We start from the raw sequence: 15,900 nt of genomic DNA, 5'->3' as shown, positions 1-15,900 counted from the left end.
CATATCTCTTTTAGTTTTTTAAAAAATCGACTGTATAAATTAAAATGGCCCACCCTGTATATATTCCAGTTGAAACTCTTAGGAAAGCTACGTGTCGAATTTACAAATATACTAGAAGCCAAAGGCGAACAAGTACGTTCGTCCGAAACTGAGCTTCTGTGGATCACGGACTTTCCATTGTTCACGTTTGAAGGAACATTACAATCGACGCATCATCCATTTACGCAACCGCATCCAGATGACATGGAATATCTTACAACTGACCCCCTAAAGGTCAGCAAAAGTAGTGAATTATAATTTTGTCAGTTTCTTTTTTACGTATATCTTCCTTTCATAGGTGAGAGGCTTACACTACGATTTGGTTATGAATGGATCGGAAATAGCAGGTGGTTCCATTCGAATCCACGATGCGAATTTACAGAGACAAATATTAGGGATGTTAAGCATAGACGAAACAAAATTGTCGCATATGCTCGAGGCATTGACGTATGGAGCTCCACCCCATGGTGGAATAGCTATAGGTATTACTCGTTCGTATAATAAAGTTGCATCTGTAAATTGAAATAGGACGTGATCGTTATTTCTGCTTCAAGGACTGGATCGTCTCGTTTGCTTACTTTGCAACGAAAAAAGTATAAGGAATGTTATAGCTTTCCCGAAAACGATGGAAGGACGAGACTTGATGTCCGGGGCACCAGACGTTATTTCAGACAAGCTCAAGACTTTGTATCACATACAAACAGTAAACGAATAAAATTTCTTTTCTCGCACAAGGTAGAAAATTCACGTAATTCTCTGTAAATTGTGCGTGTAAAGAATATATATATAAATTATTTATATAATTAACTGTGGCAGTTTTGAGACGTGAATATTTTTGCCAGTAAGTTATCATTCAAGCTCTGAGCAATTATCAGAAGCATATATAGCGCCGCAAACAGAATGAAAAGGCAAAAAAATAGATGTACAAAAAAAGTGTTTTATTTCATTATTCTTTTTTTTAGTAAACTCGTGCGCGAAATGTTTTTACAGAAAAATAAAAAATACAATTCAGCCTGCATACTAAACTATTGTTAACTACCCATTTCCAAGAAGGATCCGAGAAGATTCCTTCCTTTTTTTGTACACTTCTTGAGAGCCTCTCTCCTGTCAAGTGAAAATTTCAACCTAACAAATTTCTTAACAAATACGTCGTGATATGTCGTGACAACCAACTGCCGGCGGACGAAAGTTTACATCGCTTTTTGTTCACATTTACATCCATCTTGAAACAGCCCACAATTGAAACGATTATATATTAACAAAATGTCATTAATGACGATGAAATATCTGTTCAGTTTGCGATGCGTCAAATTTGTCAAAATTGTTAAAAAGACCCATTAATCAAGATTGGTATCTGGTCGGTCAATCTTCTTGCGGTTTTTAACACAGAAAATAATACGGTACATCCGTACATAAATTTCACGTCTACTAGTCTCTTGGAACAATGTCGAAGACGAGTGTCACATTTTTATCATATCGTTATATGTTTCCAATTGAAATGAATCAAGTCGGGACGTCGAGTGCATCTCATCAATTTGAAGCAAATCCCGTAGATGAAATCCAGCCAATCAGGATGCAACAAGAGAAACGTCACGTTCTTTGATTTGGCGTATGCTCTCAGCAGACGTAGACACGTTATACACAGTTTCGTGTGAATTTCCGTTCCCTTACGTAGATCCGAATCGCTCCAATTACAATGCGACGCGTCTATATTGTCATACGTTCCTAGTACTCTAAAACGCATGCAGCTTACAGCAATCGGCACGAAGCCCTGCCCGGTACCGATCGCGCGACGAAATTTCCCCCGAGGGTCAGGATCAACAGCGAGCGTGGGTCTTCCTATTTTCATTCTGTCCAATTGACTATCGGAAAGCAATTCGCACGAAGACTTAATGTAGGAACTTGGAAGAATCACAAGATCCGCCATCGAGTGTCTCTTCCGTTACAACGTACCTTTTTGTGAACGCAATGCGAGCTACATCAACGTGAGAACCATCACATGTAACATCTTTCTTACGAAACGCACTTAACTTAAGCTAGATAGCTTTCTCCCTAGATTTTAAGTTTTGCTTGCTTCGCTTGTGGGGCTTTTGTATGTATGTATATATATATATTTCTTAGATTAAATTCGAGTTCTCCAAATCCCTATATTAAATGACCGTATGAACCAAGGAGCTTAATCGAGGAGGGACGTAGTCATGTTCACGCAACAGTCTACTAAACCCGTTAATGTCCGCCGGATCTCTCAAACAACCAGGCTCTCTCGTCAAACACCATCCTGTACGACGGCGGCATGACCTATTTCGCTCTCGAGGCACCTCGTCCTCGCATCGTACTAGCTCGTCAGGACCCTCGCGAATTTATTCGGTAGAAAAATCGTCGGTGTAACGATGAGGTGTAAGAACAGTACCAGAGTTGGCTTTAGTAGATAGACACGTACGCGGGACGTTGCACGATTCTTCGTGTACAATGTGAGCTTTGCTCGTATTCCTACGAGACCGTGTGCTTACATCCGTAGCCGACCGTACAATTTTTAATATAATAAAAGAGTTTGGGCGAGAGACGTTAAATTCGATCGATAAAACCGTTTACTTCCATCTCCTTTGCAAGTCCTAACAGCGCGGCGGTAATACAAAGATATTATATATTACAATTTGTTGTGCGCGCGTCCACTTTTTTTCCCTACACGCCGAAGAGGAGAATACAGGGTTTCGTATCGTTGCTTTCGGGTGCGAGCTGGTTCGCCGACCGAGTAGGGCTTCGAACCGGCGGTTTAATCTATACGCTTAACGTAGCGGTAGTAATAGTAGCAGCGGTATAGTCGTAATAATAGTACAGTCGATACGCTCTCGGTTTTAAGGGCTCTCAAAATTCTCGACGTCGAAACGAGATTGAAGGCGCGGGCCCGCGTTGGCCGGGCGCTCGCTCGGTTGGCTGGCAGTATGTACGTGTGTTGGATTGTGTTTAATCTAAATACGTGGATCATGTTTCCGTGACATTCGAAGCAATTCGATTGACTCTCAACCCTTTTGCCGCGCAGTGTCCGTGTATATAAAACCGCAAGAGAAGAGACAAAGTGACACCAGACTCCCCAATTCTGAGATAACATTCAACAAGGTCGGTAGTCGGATCTTATTCAACCGTCTTAAGTTTATCCTAAGATGCTGTATAGATCATTTTTCATTGGAGCACATAAAGACGATCCCAAGACGATTTTAAATATAAGATCTTTGAGTACTGGCCCAAGTGTCTCTTTGAAGTGTAATTAACAACAATTGAATCGCGTATGGTAATTGCAAATTAGAATTTCTATGCGAGGCCTTAATGTGCAACGTAACGTTAACACGGGCAAATGCGTTCGAGCTGCTGAACGCACGTCACGCGTGCTTTAAATTATAAATGCAATAAATATTTATAATCTGAAGCGCTTTTCTTAGACGCTTGGCGCGCCCCTTATATCCTATAGACAATTTAAAAAAAACGAAACTAGGTGATGCGCTACTCCTAAGAGAAACTGATTCTACATTGACGGTGTTCTCATCAGCGTGAACCTCGCAGGGGTGCTCGAACACGTCGGTCGAAACTGTGCAGCCGAAGGGTCGAGGTCTTTGTACTCCCCTCTGCAATTAGTTCTTTCCTCCCCCTTCTCCCCCCTTGCGAAAGCGCACGCGAGATTCGTCCTGCGCGAGTTCACAAGGTACGCCCTATCAATACGATTCTCTCGTCTCGCACACCACGTCGCCGTTATAAAAAATACTATTTTACAACGCAGGAGGCTCGCCCATGGAAATCGCACGCTCACACAGACGGAACTTTGCACTGGATACAAACGTATAATAATCACTCGCACAGTACAACCATTCGTTCATATACACATGCACGCACGCACGTACACTCTCTATCGAATAAAATATATGCCACACGCTCTTGCACGAAATATAGGTATGTCAAACGGAGACGTCTAGAAAAGTCTACAGGAAATAATGGATACTATCGTATATACATGCACGAAATGATGGAGACAGGAGCGGCGGGCGATCGAATAGATCGAGCAATCGTCGAGTTTGGATCGCTATAGTGTATTTTTTGCACTTCCACGGGAAGCGGGATTGAAAAATTGCAAAAGAGAGAGAGAAAGAGAGAGAGATCTGGGGGGGGGGGGGGAACGGAAGAATCGGACATTCGTACGATCGCAACGTAAGACTCGCCGTCGCGCAGCTTCGTGCGATCGTAACATCTGTACGCTTTACGGACAGCGCGGGATACAGCGAAGTTTCTTTCCTCTCTTTCTCTGACTTTCTTCTCTCACGAAGAAACAAAGCTAAATGTGCGACGACGCTCGCTTATTCGTTCGCGCCGCGTTATTCGGAGGCAGAATAGAACTCGGACGTCGAGTCTCACAAGTCGTTTTCGGGCTAGTACGAAGCTCCTATGCGTGCACGTGTTGCACGTGTACATACGTATAAATAAGATTTTGTTCGCCGAGAAACAACCGTGAGTCGTACTACCGTCCAATGTCACGTATAAACGCCGAAAAAGTATTGCCGGTTGAATCCGTGAAATACAATTACATCTAAAAGAAGGGAAAGAAAGGAAACAAAAATCGCGCTTTCTACAAACGTCAAACGTGTTTTTTACCCGGCCCGCCGGTTCCACGAGCGTAGATTACAAGCGTTTACCGTATTGCAATACGATAAACGTGAAAATGTCGCTGCAATATCATCCCACAACATCTTTATCTATTCGTAAATTTGCGACAGGTCTCCTTTTCTTCCTTCCTTTCCTCTTCCCCTTGTTCCTACACCTTTACCGCCGATGAGATACAAAACTGACTTCTTATCGTGCATAATAAATATGTTCGGTCACTTTATCGCTTTCGCGCCGACGCGTGTCTCTAGTGCGTCTTCCGGTACATCCTCGTCTTCGACGACAGCTAAGACCGACGCTGCCACCATCGACGAAACCTCTCACGCGATGACGAAGACACACGCGAAAGAAATAATCTCCGACCTTCCTTGGGGAAAAGCACGGTTTGTTCCGAAAGCGACGACGACGGTAAAACCTTTTCCCTCGTATGTCGGTCTCCTCTTCCTCGCTGTCTTCAATTATTGGTGCACCAGGAATTCGTCAAAAGTATAAATTACGTTCTTCTCTCGCCTTCGAATATGTGCGTACGCGTTTGTACACAGAGCGCAATTAGGGGCGGTATTCATAGTCTGATCTTATAATCTTAAATACGATCTCGAAACTGTAGTCATTTAGTTGGCTGAAATCTTAAATCTGTTTGTGACCAGAGTCAAAACTATCTTGAATGTAAGATTAGATTACAAGTACCGCCCTAGGTGTTTTCTTCTCTACGTATAAGAACTGGCATGGCCGCATACAGGAATAAGGAAGATCTCGGAGTCGACATTGAACGATCTACGAATTTGAACTTGTACGAAAATTACTTCTGTTGACTGAAGAGGTGATATTTTCTATGTATCATATATATCTAATTACATGGTTCGTACAGCTTTAAGTTTTCACTCGTAACTATGAGATAAAACACGTTATCTCGCATTAGCTAGAGCTACGTATGTTGAAAGTTAAATGGGTGGTGAGATAAGAACTGAAGGCTGATGACTAACTCTAAGATCACGGTCAGTTACTCGTGTCGCAAAATGGACAAAGTTATCAATGTCAAAATTAATATCACAAAGAACATTGGAATTCCATTTTGCGCAATGATTTTCCAGTGGTCTCGATCAGCCTAAAAAACTTATCCTATATACGGCCGTGCGAATCGCATGATATTACAATCAGATTTGATACTTAACGGGCTGCCTGTCGAAACATGGGATCTGAATGACTATTCGGAGAGCGCTCGCACGTGCCTTTGCTTAATTAAGTGAACATATTAATGTCGTATCTGAAGCAACGTGCGTGACCGGTTATCAAAAATGTAAGGCGTTAGACGCATGTAACAATGTACAGTGCAATTTCACCGTTGCACTATTGAGCCGAGAATAATAAATCGCTGATCCGATTTCGTCAGTGCACAACGTCTCCTTGTAGTGCATTCAATCGCACGAGGCTGTATCATACTCGAATACGCAAAGAATCTTGTCTCTCTAGCTGGGTGTAAAATTTCCTACGTTTAGCTCAACACCCGAAGTTCTCGAAGACGGTATTGCTCCCAGACAGTGTCGTTCTACGTCGTAGGCGTTTTGCAACAACTAGCGCGACAAAATTCGGTAGTTTTCTCGAACACAATCGGGCAAGGCGGTCGAGTGCCCGGGAACGGACGAAATCCAAAACAAGTTGGCCCTTCCTGCATACGACACGCTTCGTTCCGCGTTAAACACCATTCCATACAGATACGCAGGAAGAGGCTGTGTATAGCAGACACATTCGAAACGTTTACAGGACATGGATCATCCTATATTGGTATAATGAAGACAATGACGTCGATGACGACAGCGATGGACCTTGTCGAAACGCGAACGAGCGAGCGATGGTCCAAACGTTCAGAGTTCCCTCGTGACTTGTTGTTTGCTCCCTCGGGTACGTTTCAGAACTGGTATGCCGCGTGTGACAGCTATTCCAGTTTTGTACATATAATGTAAATGCAATGTAAATGTATTCGCTCGAACGAGTCATAAACATCCTCCGACTGGTTGTTATTCTCAACTGTGTGTCCGTCTCTCCCCCTTATCCCTTCTCTATTACGAGGCATAGACTCTGGCGTTGTTCCGCATATTTTGTCGTAAATTAGTCTTATGCGTTTTCATCGATAGTGGGTAGCCAGAAGGCCATGTTGGTGCACGCAGATGCCAACATCATGTACTTGGGATTGAATTGAATACACTGCACCGGTGCTGGATGGTCACCGTTCAACACGCAAACTTTGTAACCGGTCTCTGCATTCCACACGTGCACTCTACCATCCGTGGAGCCACTGAACACAAACTGGGAATCCGGACTAAAACTGGCCTCTATGGCGATCCCCTTGTTGTTGAGATATCCGGCGAAAGTCTGTAAGGGCGTACCATGAAAAGCGTCAATTAAACGAATCGTACTACCATTAGTAGAGATCAAGATGGTTTTGCCGTCCCTACTGAACTTCAATCCGGTCCAATCGCACTCTTTCTCCTGGGAGAGCTTGAAGGTGACGAACGGCCCCTTGTCAAAGCTGCGGAGATCGTATAACTTGATGTTCTCGGAATTGACACCGGCGGCGAAGATGAGACCTTCGGGATCGTATGCCGCGACCGGACGTCCCGAGACGTTCATCACCCCGTGGCAATTGGGCGAGCGCAGGTCCCACAGTCTCAGGGATTTATCTAAGGAACCGGACAGGAAAGTATCCTCGATAGGACTGATACATAGCGACACTACCTTTTTCGTGTGACCAGGAAAATAGCGTATGTACTTGTTGTCATGCAGACTGAGATAGCGGATGGTGTCGTCGACCTTGGTGCTGCTGTGTATCGCGGTGTTCTTGGCGTGGGTGAAGTGTATCAGGTCGACGCCGTACTTCTTCGAGTTGACCGTCCGCACCTGCGTGCCCTTCTCGCAGTCGTATATGACGATCTGATCGTCCTCCGAGCAGGAGATGAGCGTGTCGCCGTTCGGCGAGAAGTCGATGCTGTTTATCCGATCGGTGTTCTCGCGGAATACCTTGGCCACCTTGAAGCTCCTCACCACATGGTCGACGAGCTTCATGGTGATGGACGGCGCGTCCTCCCTCTCGTGCCGTCCCCTTAACCTCCTCGACTCCACAATCTCTGTGTTTGTACTGTGACCGGGCGCGAAGACCGCCGGGCGCGGGGGCCGGGCGCGGGTCGCGGATCCGGGCGCGGAGACGCGGCCCGCCAAGTTGGCCCCCTCGCTGGAGCTCGGGGCGGTCCGCGCGACCACCGCGGCCTCCACACGGTGGAGGGTCTGGAGGGGTGGGGGGACTGTCCACCGGGACGCGGCCGAGGATAACCCTCGCGCCGTCGTTATCGTAGCAGATCGCTCACCGCTGCTCGCGCGCGCCTTCGGCCCCCCGCGCCGCTGCAGATGCCCAGCCGAGCCAACGTGGCTATTCTTCTTTTCCGTCTAACGCCGTGGCCGTGGACGCCGTCAGCGGGTCCGCCGACCGCAATACACGCGCGGTACGCGTGCACAACGAGTCCTGTCAACCGTACCCGCCGTACCGTGCGGACAAATGGACGGCGAGCCGCGAGTCGATCGAATCCTCGTCCGCGAGAGCGTACTGTATCTCTCGACTCGTCAGCGTATCCCTCGCTCTCCGCCGTGCGCGTGCCGCTCGCTCGGTAACGGCCAATTCGCCGACCGACCGACCGACCGACCGCCGATAACGTCGCGCCCATTTCTCCTCTTATCATTCTCCTCCTTTTCCAACGTCCAATTGTGTCGCAGGTGCAGAGAGTACGACGCGGTGCAGCTACCAAGCACCTCCTCGCCCACCTGTGTTTACGTACGCACACGTCACGTACGTGTCCGTTTTTCTGCGTTGTTTCGCACGCGGGAGGGAGACCGCCGAGGTACACGTCGATGGATACTCGGCTCCGCGATGAGCAGGAAAAGAGCCAATCACCTGGCGGTGTTTAAGCGGCGCACCAAGGACGAGGACAACGACGAGTTGTCGAGGAGCGTCATTCTAGGGGCGAGGAAAACCGGACGGTTGAATCTCTCGTCCAAGGGACTGTCCACGGGTATATATTCACGAGCATCCCCCGCCTGTGCGCACTAAATCACGACGACGGAGCGATCGACTGTACCATCTATACGGAGCCGTTTCACGTTCTCGTGTCGCGCACATGTTACCTCGAGCATGTTCCAGTCTTTCGTTTAGATTATAGAAAAGAGTCCCCTACTATGAGATACAGGCTCCTAATAGGCCATTTTCCGCGGCGTTCAATGCGAGATAGTTTCTGCTGAGCTAATAGGCATCGTCTGTTGGTTCCGCCGTGAATTTATTGTCCTTGGAGTGAAATCTGTTTAGCGGAGCCATAGACATAGTAAATATAGACTGAGCGTTCCATTGAATGAGAGAGAAGATTTAAGAAGACATTCTTTCTCTGTCTTACACCATCGCAAGAGAAAAGAATCGCGCCTCCTTTGTCACGATGGTGAGACAGAGAAAGAAAGTCTTCCTAAATCTTCTCTGTCTCTCTCTTCACAAGCTTCAGCCTACTGAATGGTACGCCCAGTCTATGGGTCTGTTCTTTACAGCTGAACTAGTACAGCTAGTTCAGCTATAAAAAAAACAGACCCTATATTTACTATGTCTATGAGCGGAGCATTCATTTTTATTGTTGGATTGCGGGAAAAGATTGTGAAACGGGACGTTGAAAACCTGCTATTTTACACTAAGAGTCTATCGCATATTAAGGGACTTCACTCCCGTACTCATAATTGGACAGACGTGCATGCTTCCGGCGATAGCGTATATCGAGGTGTATCCATGTTACACGTTAAACGTTTACAATTTCATCGATACGCACGAGTCTCGAGTCACAACATGCGAATTTTTCGTCACCCTGTTGCCTGTTGTTCATCGCTTGAATGTTGCAGTAAATATTCAACGAGTATTTACTATTAGATTTAATCGTATTCGATATGTGATCTGCACGACACGTGCATCGTGAACGAGAGATGCAGAGAGGCGAGACGTGCATAGTGTTTCCCTGTTAGTCGTCGGGTCGTGTAACATTCTTTGGCAATTAGACAATTTTTGGCTGTTGAAGAAAGACGCTAAAGAGATATCCAATAGGAGACGCACACAGTGCACTGATCCCCTAAGATATTGCCTTATGCTTTATTCGGTATAAACGAGGTAACTGACTATTATTGTTGAACCAATCTGTATTAGAAGTTGTACTGTATTCTCATCCTGTACTTTCGATGATCTCATTGTAGTTTTTACTGAGAAAGCTCCGAAGAAGGGTCGAAACGTTTGTGCTATTAACGAGAAATTTTGATTCTATATTGTGAAGAACAGAGTTCCGTTCATTTTCTGGTTCACATTGGCACTCTCTCCTTTCTACACATTGTCTTTTTGGGAGCCTTCACAACACTTTGGAATATCCAATAGGAAAGTTTCTTTTAATCAAATGAATTTTTCTATCGGAATATATTGAACTTGACGGCTATTTTCTAATCTTACACGACCCGATACGATAGCTTACATATGTTGCGAATGAGAATGCAAACGAGTGAGCGCACGGTGTTTTCTGTTATCCGTCAAGTATTTTTGGAATGTATAGAATATAAAACCTTGTATTTTAATACATTGTTAATGTTAGTTTGGACGATAATTGGTGTTACAAATTGGCATCTTTTCAATATAGTTGTATTCTACGGATAATTTAACTGTAAGTAATGTGGAAGTCGAATAAATCTGGTTTCACGCAATTGTGTTTCTTTTTTTTTAAATGTATGTATATATATTTTTTTAAATTATTGATGTAATTATTTTTTAATGTATACGTATATGTATGAACGCAAGTGCAGCAAAATTCGAAATTCAATCGGCAGGAATTGACGCGACGTTTATCCTTTTTAAGTTGAGATTTAACATTTCTTTCATTTGACGTGTCACTAATAACGTTTCACAACACATGCCATGTAAAAGCAATCGATGCATATAATTGCGAGTGAAACATGCTTGGTGTCATACGAAAATTATTATCTGTTAAGTTGCTTTGCACGCTTTGCTAGAAATCGTGTATTAGAAGTGATCACACCCTCAGATGTGTCCTCGACGTAACGTAGAAATAGATTCGTTCGCAATGTCAGGTAAGTGGATTTTATCTTCGATGAGTTTAATGCAACGTGGCATTGCGGGAAGAGCAGAATCCTAAACGTAGGAATTAACACGCGTTGCAGTACCTGACAGAATATGGAATATAAACGAGTTAACGGAAGAGGAATTGCGTGATTTGCATATCGAGCTTGACTACGAACCCCTGGAGGAGCGATGGTGGGAACAAGAGCCGCTCAAGATGTTAGATCTGAGCTTCAACAGCTTAACTGTAATCAGTGACAAAGTACAATGTCTAACAGAACTGAGCACTTTAGACGTACGTATGAGTTAACTGCGACTTTATACGTGCGGTGCACTTGCAACATTTCTATATATTCTATCTGAAATATTTTTTCAATGTCCTTTCCAGTTGCACAACAATTTGTTAGAGGAGCTACCATCTGCGATCGGTTCTCTGCGCGAACTAAGAGTAATAAATCTATCGGACAACAAGCTACAGAGTTTGCCCACCCAATTTTACATGCTGGAGGAATTGTGCGAGTTATACCTAAAAAGTAATCATATCAGTGCGCTCGAAGCCGAGATTGGAAATTTAGTCATGTTAACTCGTATGGTAAAGATACACTTTCTTCTAGATTATCCGTGTAATTTCTTGAATAAGACAATTACGTGTGTCTTTAGGATTTATCATACAACAGTTTAAGCGAATTGCCGGTCGGATTGGGATACTTGGTGAGACTGGAGACATTGAATTTATGTCACAATATGATAAAAGAACTACCACCTGATGTAACAAGCATGAGATGTAAGCTTCTCTCGTGTATATACGACCCACAATTTTGCAACATTCACCGTCGTTCGATAACGATTATTGTATTGTATATATTTTCTGGTAGCGTTGAAAACGTTAGACGTCAGCTTTAACCAATTGGACACGTTGCCACCGTTAGGTGAATTGCGGAAAGTAGAAAGAATTATGTTCCAGTCGAATAATTTGCAGGAATTTCCAGACATATCAGGTTGTTCAGCTTTAACAGTATTGCATTTGGATAACAATAACATTCCTGTATGTGTTAACAATTATTTGTGCTTGAGCCAAGACTAAAATTCAACTTTCCGCTGTTCTACTAAGGCAACAATCTTCTTTTCGCTTGCAGGAAATTGATCCGCAACGCTTAGAAGCTGTAGGCCACTTGAAGAAGCTCACAATGCAAAGCAATAAAATTGAAGTGATACCCGAGGAAATAATCAAATTGATAAATCTGGAAGTTTTTGACTTGTCGCATAACAATATATCTTTGTACGTCACACAAACTTCTTTCTCTCTCAACACGATTATTTTGTGCATTTGGATCGTTTGTTAAAATGAATTTCTTTACAGAATACCCTATTGCGTTGGCATATTGCCCAATTTAAAGCAATTTATAATCGAGGGAAATGATATAAAAAATATAAGAGGAGACATAATACGATGCGGTACTTCTCGCATTCTGACACACATTCGTCAGATTGTAGACAATACAAGTATAAACACAAGAGAATTGTTACACCCTAGTGCCGGCAATAGTATTTGTCCTGACAAGTATGTAAATGATTATCTGTTAATTGATATCAGTTGAGATATTATATTGCATTTAAAAACATCTGAAAGTAATTTATATGTGAACTTAGTAATAAAATCAAACACGATGTGCAATTTGTAACAATGCAGATACGTAATGAAGAATACAAAGCTGTGTAGCTTGGCTGGGCAAAATCTTCAGGAAATACCTGAAGAAGCTTTGGAAGACGCAGCGGAAGCCTCCATCGCAACTATTGACTTGAGCAGAAACAAGCTTTCAGAGCTGCCTGATAAAATGTCGGCGATCGTTACAGTGACGGATTTGAAATTAACTTCCAATCATTTAGCAAGTTTGCCAGAATGGATTGGTGAAAAGTTCAAGTGTTTGCAAGTTTTAGATATAAGTAAAAATCACCTGCACTCTCTACCATCGAGCATCGGTTGCCTGAAATACCTGCGAGACATTGATCTCTCGTTTAACAGGTATTAGAAATGTACTTTTGACTACCCGACGTCCTCTTTTAACGTGAAAATTTACATTCATCCGTTACGTGTTATTCTACAGATTTACCGAATTACCAGAGGCTATTTATGACGTTGTATCTTTAGAAAGTTTAATTGTCAACGACAATCTAATCATGAAAATAGACGTGCCACTTTTGGAAAAATTAAGAAGACTAGCGGTTTTAAATCTGTCAAATAACAATATCGCCCATGTACCCCCTGAACTTGGTAATTTGCAACACATAAGGTAATAATACTAAACATTTCGTGTATATTAGTTGCACAACATTGGTTGCGTTCAGCAGAAAAAGCTGCTTTGCAACTGTTGTAAAATTCGTGAAATTCTGATTAGTGTATTCTCTTAATCTTAAATGAATTTAAGAGCATTTTTATATATAATTATACAAATATTCTTTTAGGAATCTATCGTTGTCTGGAAATTGTTTCAAGTACCCCAGGCAAGCAATTCTAATGAAAGATACGGAGGAAATACTGAGCTATCTACGTAATCTAATACCTCAGTAACAAAGAGAAAACGAAATAGTTTATAAAAGTATCCATTCTCAAGTGTTAAAAATTTGTTATCACATATGTGTCGTGCGTAAATATTACATCTACATATAAATACATTTTTGCTAATCTGTACAAATTATATACGGTTCCATCCCAGATGAGACAAATCAAGTGCAAAATAATTACAATAAGGTAGATTAAATCGATAATGTGTAAATGTAAGTAGTAAACCTAGTAAATAAAGGGAGGAAAGGAAGAGCGTTTGCAAGAATGCCTGGAAGTGCGAGAATGTGAGAGTGCAGGATAACCAATATATACTTTGGAACAAGATATTTCAGACAAGATGTTAAAACGAATCGGAACAGAATGGAAATCGATAAAGACCAAGGAAAATCAATGATAATTCATGATACGCTTTATAATATTCAACAGCCTGATAGTTTTCCTTTCTAAATGGAGCCGCAGGCTAGTAAGCGAGGGGTAAACCACTTGGGGCATTGTGGTGTACAGATTTGCGGCATTACTAGGCATTAGTTTAGGCATCAGACCTTGCTGGGGCATTATAAAGATAAAATAAGAGAAAATACGATAATAAGATAAAGTAATGCCCACTGGGCATTGGTGTACAAGACTTTGGTCAGCGACTTCCCCCTTGCTAGTAGGCCAAGGTCCGTATTCAGAGGGTCGTTTCTGTATTTTACAACATAGTGAAAATGCTAAAAATGAGCGGCTCTTTCTAAGGGGACAGTTAGAAAGAGACAAAGCTACTCACTTTTAGCATTTTCACCATAGCGCAGGATACAGAATTGACCCTCTGAATCCCCCTTTTATCGATGATAAGCGCCTCTAAAAGTGGCTAATAGGCCTTCTGATTGGCTAGTAGCCACTTTTAGAGGCGCTTTTACCGATAAAAGGGGATTCAGAACACAGGCCTAAATCCTTATTGTGAATTTGAAGATACGTATTGCCAAAATGTGACTATAATAGTGAATTCTAACTTGTTAATTCAGATTTTTGTCAACCTGAATGTAATTTATTAAACGCACATGCATATTTATGTATCTTTTATATATATATTGTAAAACACATTTAATATATTTTAAAGTGTCCCGGTTCCAAGAATGGACTTTCGTCAAGTTCTTTCGACAAAAGTGCGATCGCACGAACTTCGTATACAAATCGCAGCTGCCGTAACCTAACCTAATCCTTCAGCTTTTGAACAGTTGACGGCGACTCGCACGGTTCGCGCGTGCATACATTTTACGTGCACATTTATAGGACCCGAGGCACCGGACGCAGTCTGAATTTTGGCACCAGTCATGTCGCGACGTACAAAATTCGCGTGAGAGCTGACGCTTTAACAAACGCCGCTGGATCTCGCCGACAAATTTCTCGTAGGTACACGACCAGTTGCTTGGTTATCCCCGGTATGCAGTGCCCTGATTATCGCATCTTCCTCTCGATGCCCCTGCGAATGAATAATGCAGTCGTTCCTCTCGTCGTCGCCGCCACTGTGTGATTCGCACGGTTTACAGGTACCCCCGGAGGGTAAAATGTCCGAGCTGGGGTTAACGTTCGAGGAGGAGCTCTCCGTGGACCTGTTCTCGGATCTAGAACTGTCGCAGAGCACGAACAATGCCGCCAATTCGGACTGTAAGACTTCCACCCGTTCGCCGAGCTCGCGTGCTTTTATGCGTTCGCGTTCAATTGCCGAATTTATCGAAATATACCCGAACTTTTCGCTTCAGCGAGTTCCATGTCAGTTAACGAGCCCGAGCCCTCCGACGACGTGCCCGAGTGGAAGGGCATGAGCATGGACGAGATACGCAAGGGTCTCGGCGTCTACGAGTATCGGGAGCATCCACCGATCGTCGTCTCCCCTCGCCACACAGTATTATTCATGGTATGGTCTTATACGAACGGCACAACGGTGACATTGACTTTTCAGTTTTTAAACAGCTAATAAAATTCACAAGGCTCTAATGTGAAAACACAAATACGTTTAATTTGACGCACGAGCCTCGCCGTGCGTATCCTGTTGGATGTTCATTCGCCACGCGCCTTTTCTTTCTGATTAGTTGCCGTTGCGTACGCATGGACCGCCAAAGCCGTATCCGACGCATCAAACGGACAAATGGAGCCAGGGCTACGTACGGATGCCGTATTCTTCGCATAGTTTGTATCCGATAGAACAGGTACATATTGCCAAATTAAAATGTCCAATATCTGTAATCTTGAAATTCTCAAACGAATCGCAGATGATTTCGTAGAAAGCGTTGAGGAAGAACTGTTCCACGAGCCACAATCCTCATATCTAATACTATTTGAGTAGTAGCTACTTGTCGCCAGTGGTAGTAAACCAAGGGGAATTTTTTAAAAGTCGACCAAACTGGCCAAATTGATATTAAATTTAATCACGACGTTTCGACCTCTTTATCTAATACTATATCTAGAGTCCGACCGAAATTTCGGTTTCGGACTCTAACTATATCTCATAATCAAATTCCAAGATAAAAATTCTATT

General features: G+C 43.3%; 5 protein-coding genes across 9 annotated transcripts in view; 3 read left to right on the top strand and 2 right to left on the bottom strand.

Annotated features, from left to right (window-relative positions):
• LOC105569595 (aspartate--tRNA ligase, mitochondrial-like) overlaps positions 1–830 on the top strand; it is a 4,331-nt gene extending 3,501 nt beyond the window's left edge. Inside the window, exons 9-11 of the mRNA XM_012026184.1 lie at positions 70–273; positions 338–521; positions 594–830. Of these exons, the coding sequence (XP_011881574.1) occupies positions 70–273; positions 338–521; positions 594–754 (549 nt within the window). The 3' untranslated portion in view covers positions 755–830. The remainder of the gene's footprint in view (positions 1–69; positions 274–337; positions 522–593) is intronic.
• LOC105569593 (mitochondrial ribosome-associated GTPase 2) overlaps positions 1–15,900 on the bottom strand; it is a 40,006-nt gene that overhangs the window by 7,099 nt on the left and 17,007 nt on the right. The gene's annotated exons all lie outside the window — the stretch shown is intronic.
• On the bottom strand, positions 943–7,814 carry LOC105569596 (WD repeat-containing protein 82). The gene has a single exon (XM_012026185.1). The coding sequence runs from the start codon at positions 7,744–7,746 to the stop codon at positions 6,799–6,801; it is 948 nt and encodes a 315-aa protein (XP_011881575.1). The 5' UTR covers positions 7,747–7,814; the 3' UTR covers positions 943–6,798.
• Positions 8,486–13,632, top strand: LOC105569597 (leucine-rich repeat-containing protein 40-like). 4 transcript variants are annotated; one of them, XM_012026188.1, is made up of 11 exons: positions 8,672–8,744; positions 10,753–10,830; positions 10,921–11,114; positions 11,208–11,411; positions 11,480–11,603; positions 11,695–11,864; positions 11,956–12,098; positions 12,180–12,380; positions 12,510–12,842; positions 12,925–13,110; positions 13,283–13,632. In XM_012026188.1, exons 2-11 carry the CDS (start codon positions 10,785–10,787, stop codon positions 13,386–13,388), a joined length of 1,707 nt encoding a protein of 568 aa, XP_011881578.1. In that variant the 5' UTR covers positions 8,672–8,744; positions 10,753–10,784; the 3' UTR covers positions 13,389–13,632. The 4 variants fall into 4 exon arrangements, with proteins under 4 accessions (XP_011881576.1, XP_011881578.1, XP_011881577.1 ...); XM_012026187.1 differs by having other exon boundaries at positions 8,692–8,744; positions 10,732–10,830; XM_012026189.1 differs by having other exon boundaries at positions 8,700–8,744; positions 10,785–10,830.
• The window catches only part of LOC105569598 (poly(ADP-ribose) glycohydrolase-like), a 5,111-nt gene continuing 3,371 nt past the window's right edge, over positions 14,161–15,900 (top strand). Inside the window, exons 1-4 of one of the 2 annotated variants that reach the window (XM_012026190.1) lie at positions 14,161–14,770; positions 14,912–15,029; positions 15,125–15,279; positions 15,455–15,571. In XM_012026190.1, the coding sequence (XP_011881580.1) occupies positions 14,930–15,029; positions 15,125–15,279; positions 15,455–15,571 (372 nt within the window). In that variant the 5' untranslated portion in view covers positions 14,161–14,770; positions 14,912–14,929. Of the gene's footprint in view, positions 14,775–14,911; positions 15,030–15,124; positions 15,280–15,454; positions 15,572–15,900 lie in introns of both variants that reach the window. The other variant, XM_012026191.1, reaches the window with a different exon arrangement.

The sequence above is a fragment of the Vollenhovia emeryi genome, unplaced genomic scaffold (genome assembly GCF_000949405.1).
Source record: "Vollenhovia emeryi isolate VEMERY1.0 unplaced genomic scaffold, V.emery_V1.0 DF939123.1, whole genome shotgun sequence".
Taxonomy (NCBI): domain Eukaryota; kingdom Metazoa; phylum Arthropoda; class Insecta; order Hymenoptera; family Formicidae; genus Vollenhovia; species Vollenhovia emeryi.
This window is presented reverse-complemented; position numbering and strand designations above follow the sequence as displayed.

Bases quoted from the DNA above. Each gene is read 5' to 3' on its own strand.
- LOC105569596 (XM_012026185.1), bottom strand. From the start codon at position 7,746: ATGAAGCTCGTCGACCATGTGGTGAGGAGCTTCAAGGTGGCCAAGGTA.
- LOC105569597 (XM_012026186.1), top strand. From the start codon at position 8,603: ATGAGCAGGAAAAGAGCCAATCACCTGGCGGTGTTTAAGCGGCGCACC. The intron at 11,412-11,479 runs GTAAAGATACAC...GTGTGTCTTTAG, and splicing joins TAGTCATGTTAACTCGTATG to GATTTATCATACAACAGTTT. The intron at 12,381-12,509 runs GTATGTAAATGA...GTAACAATGCAG, and splicing joins AATAGTATTTGTCCTGACAA to ATACGTAATGAAGAATACAA.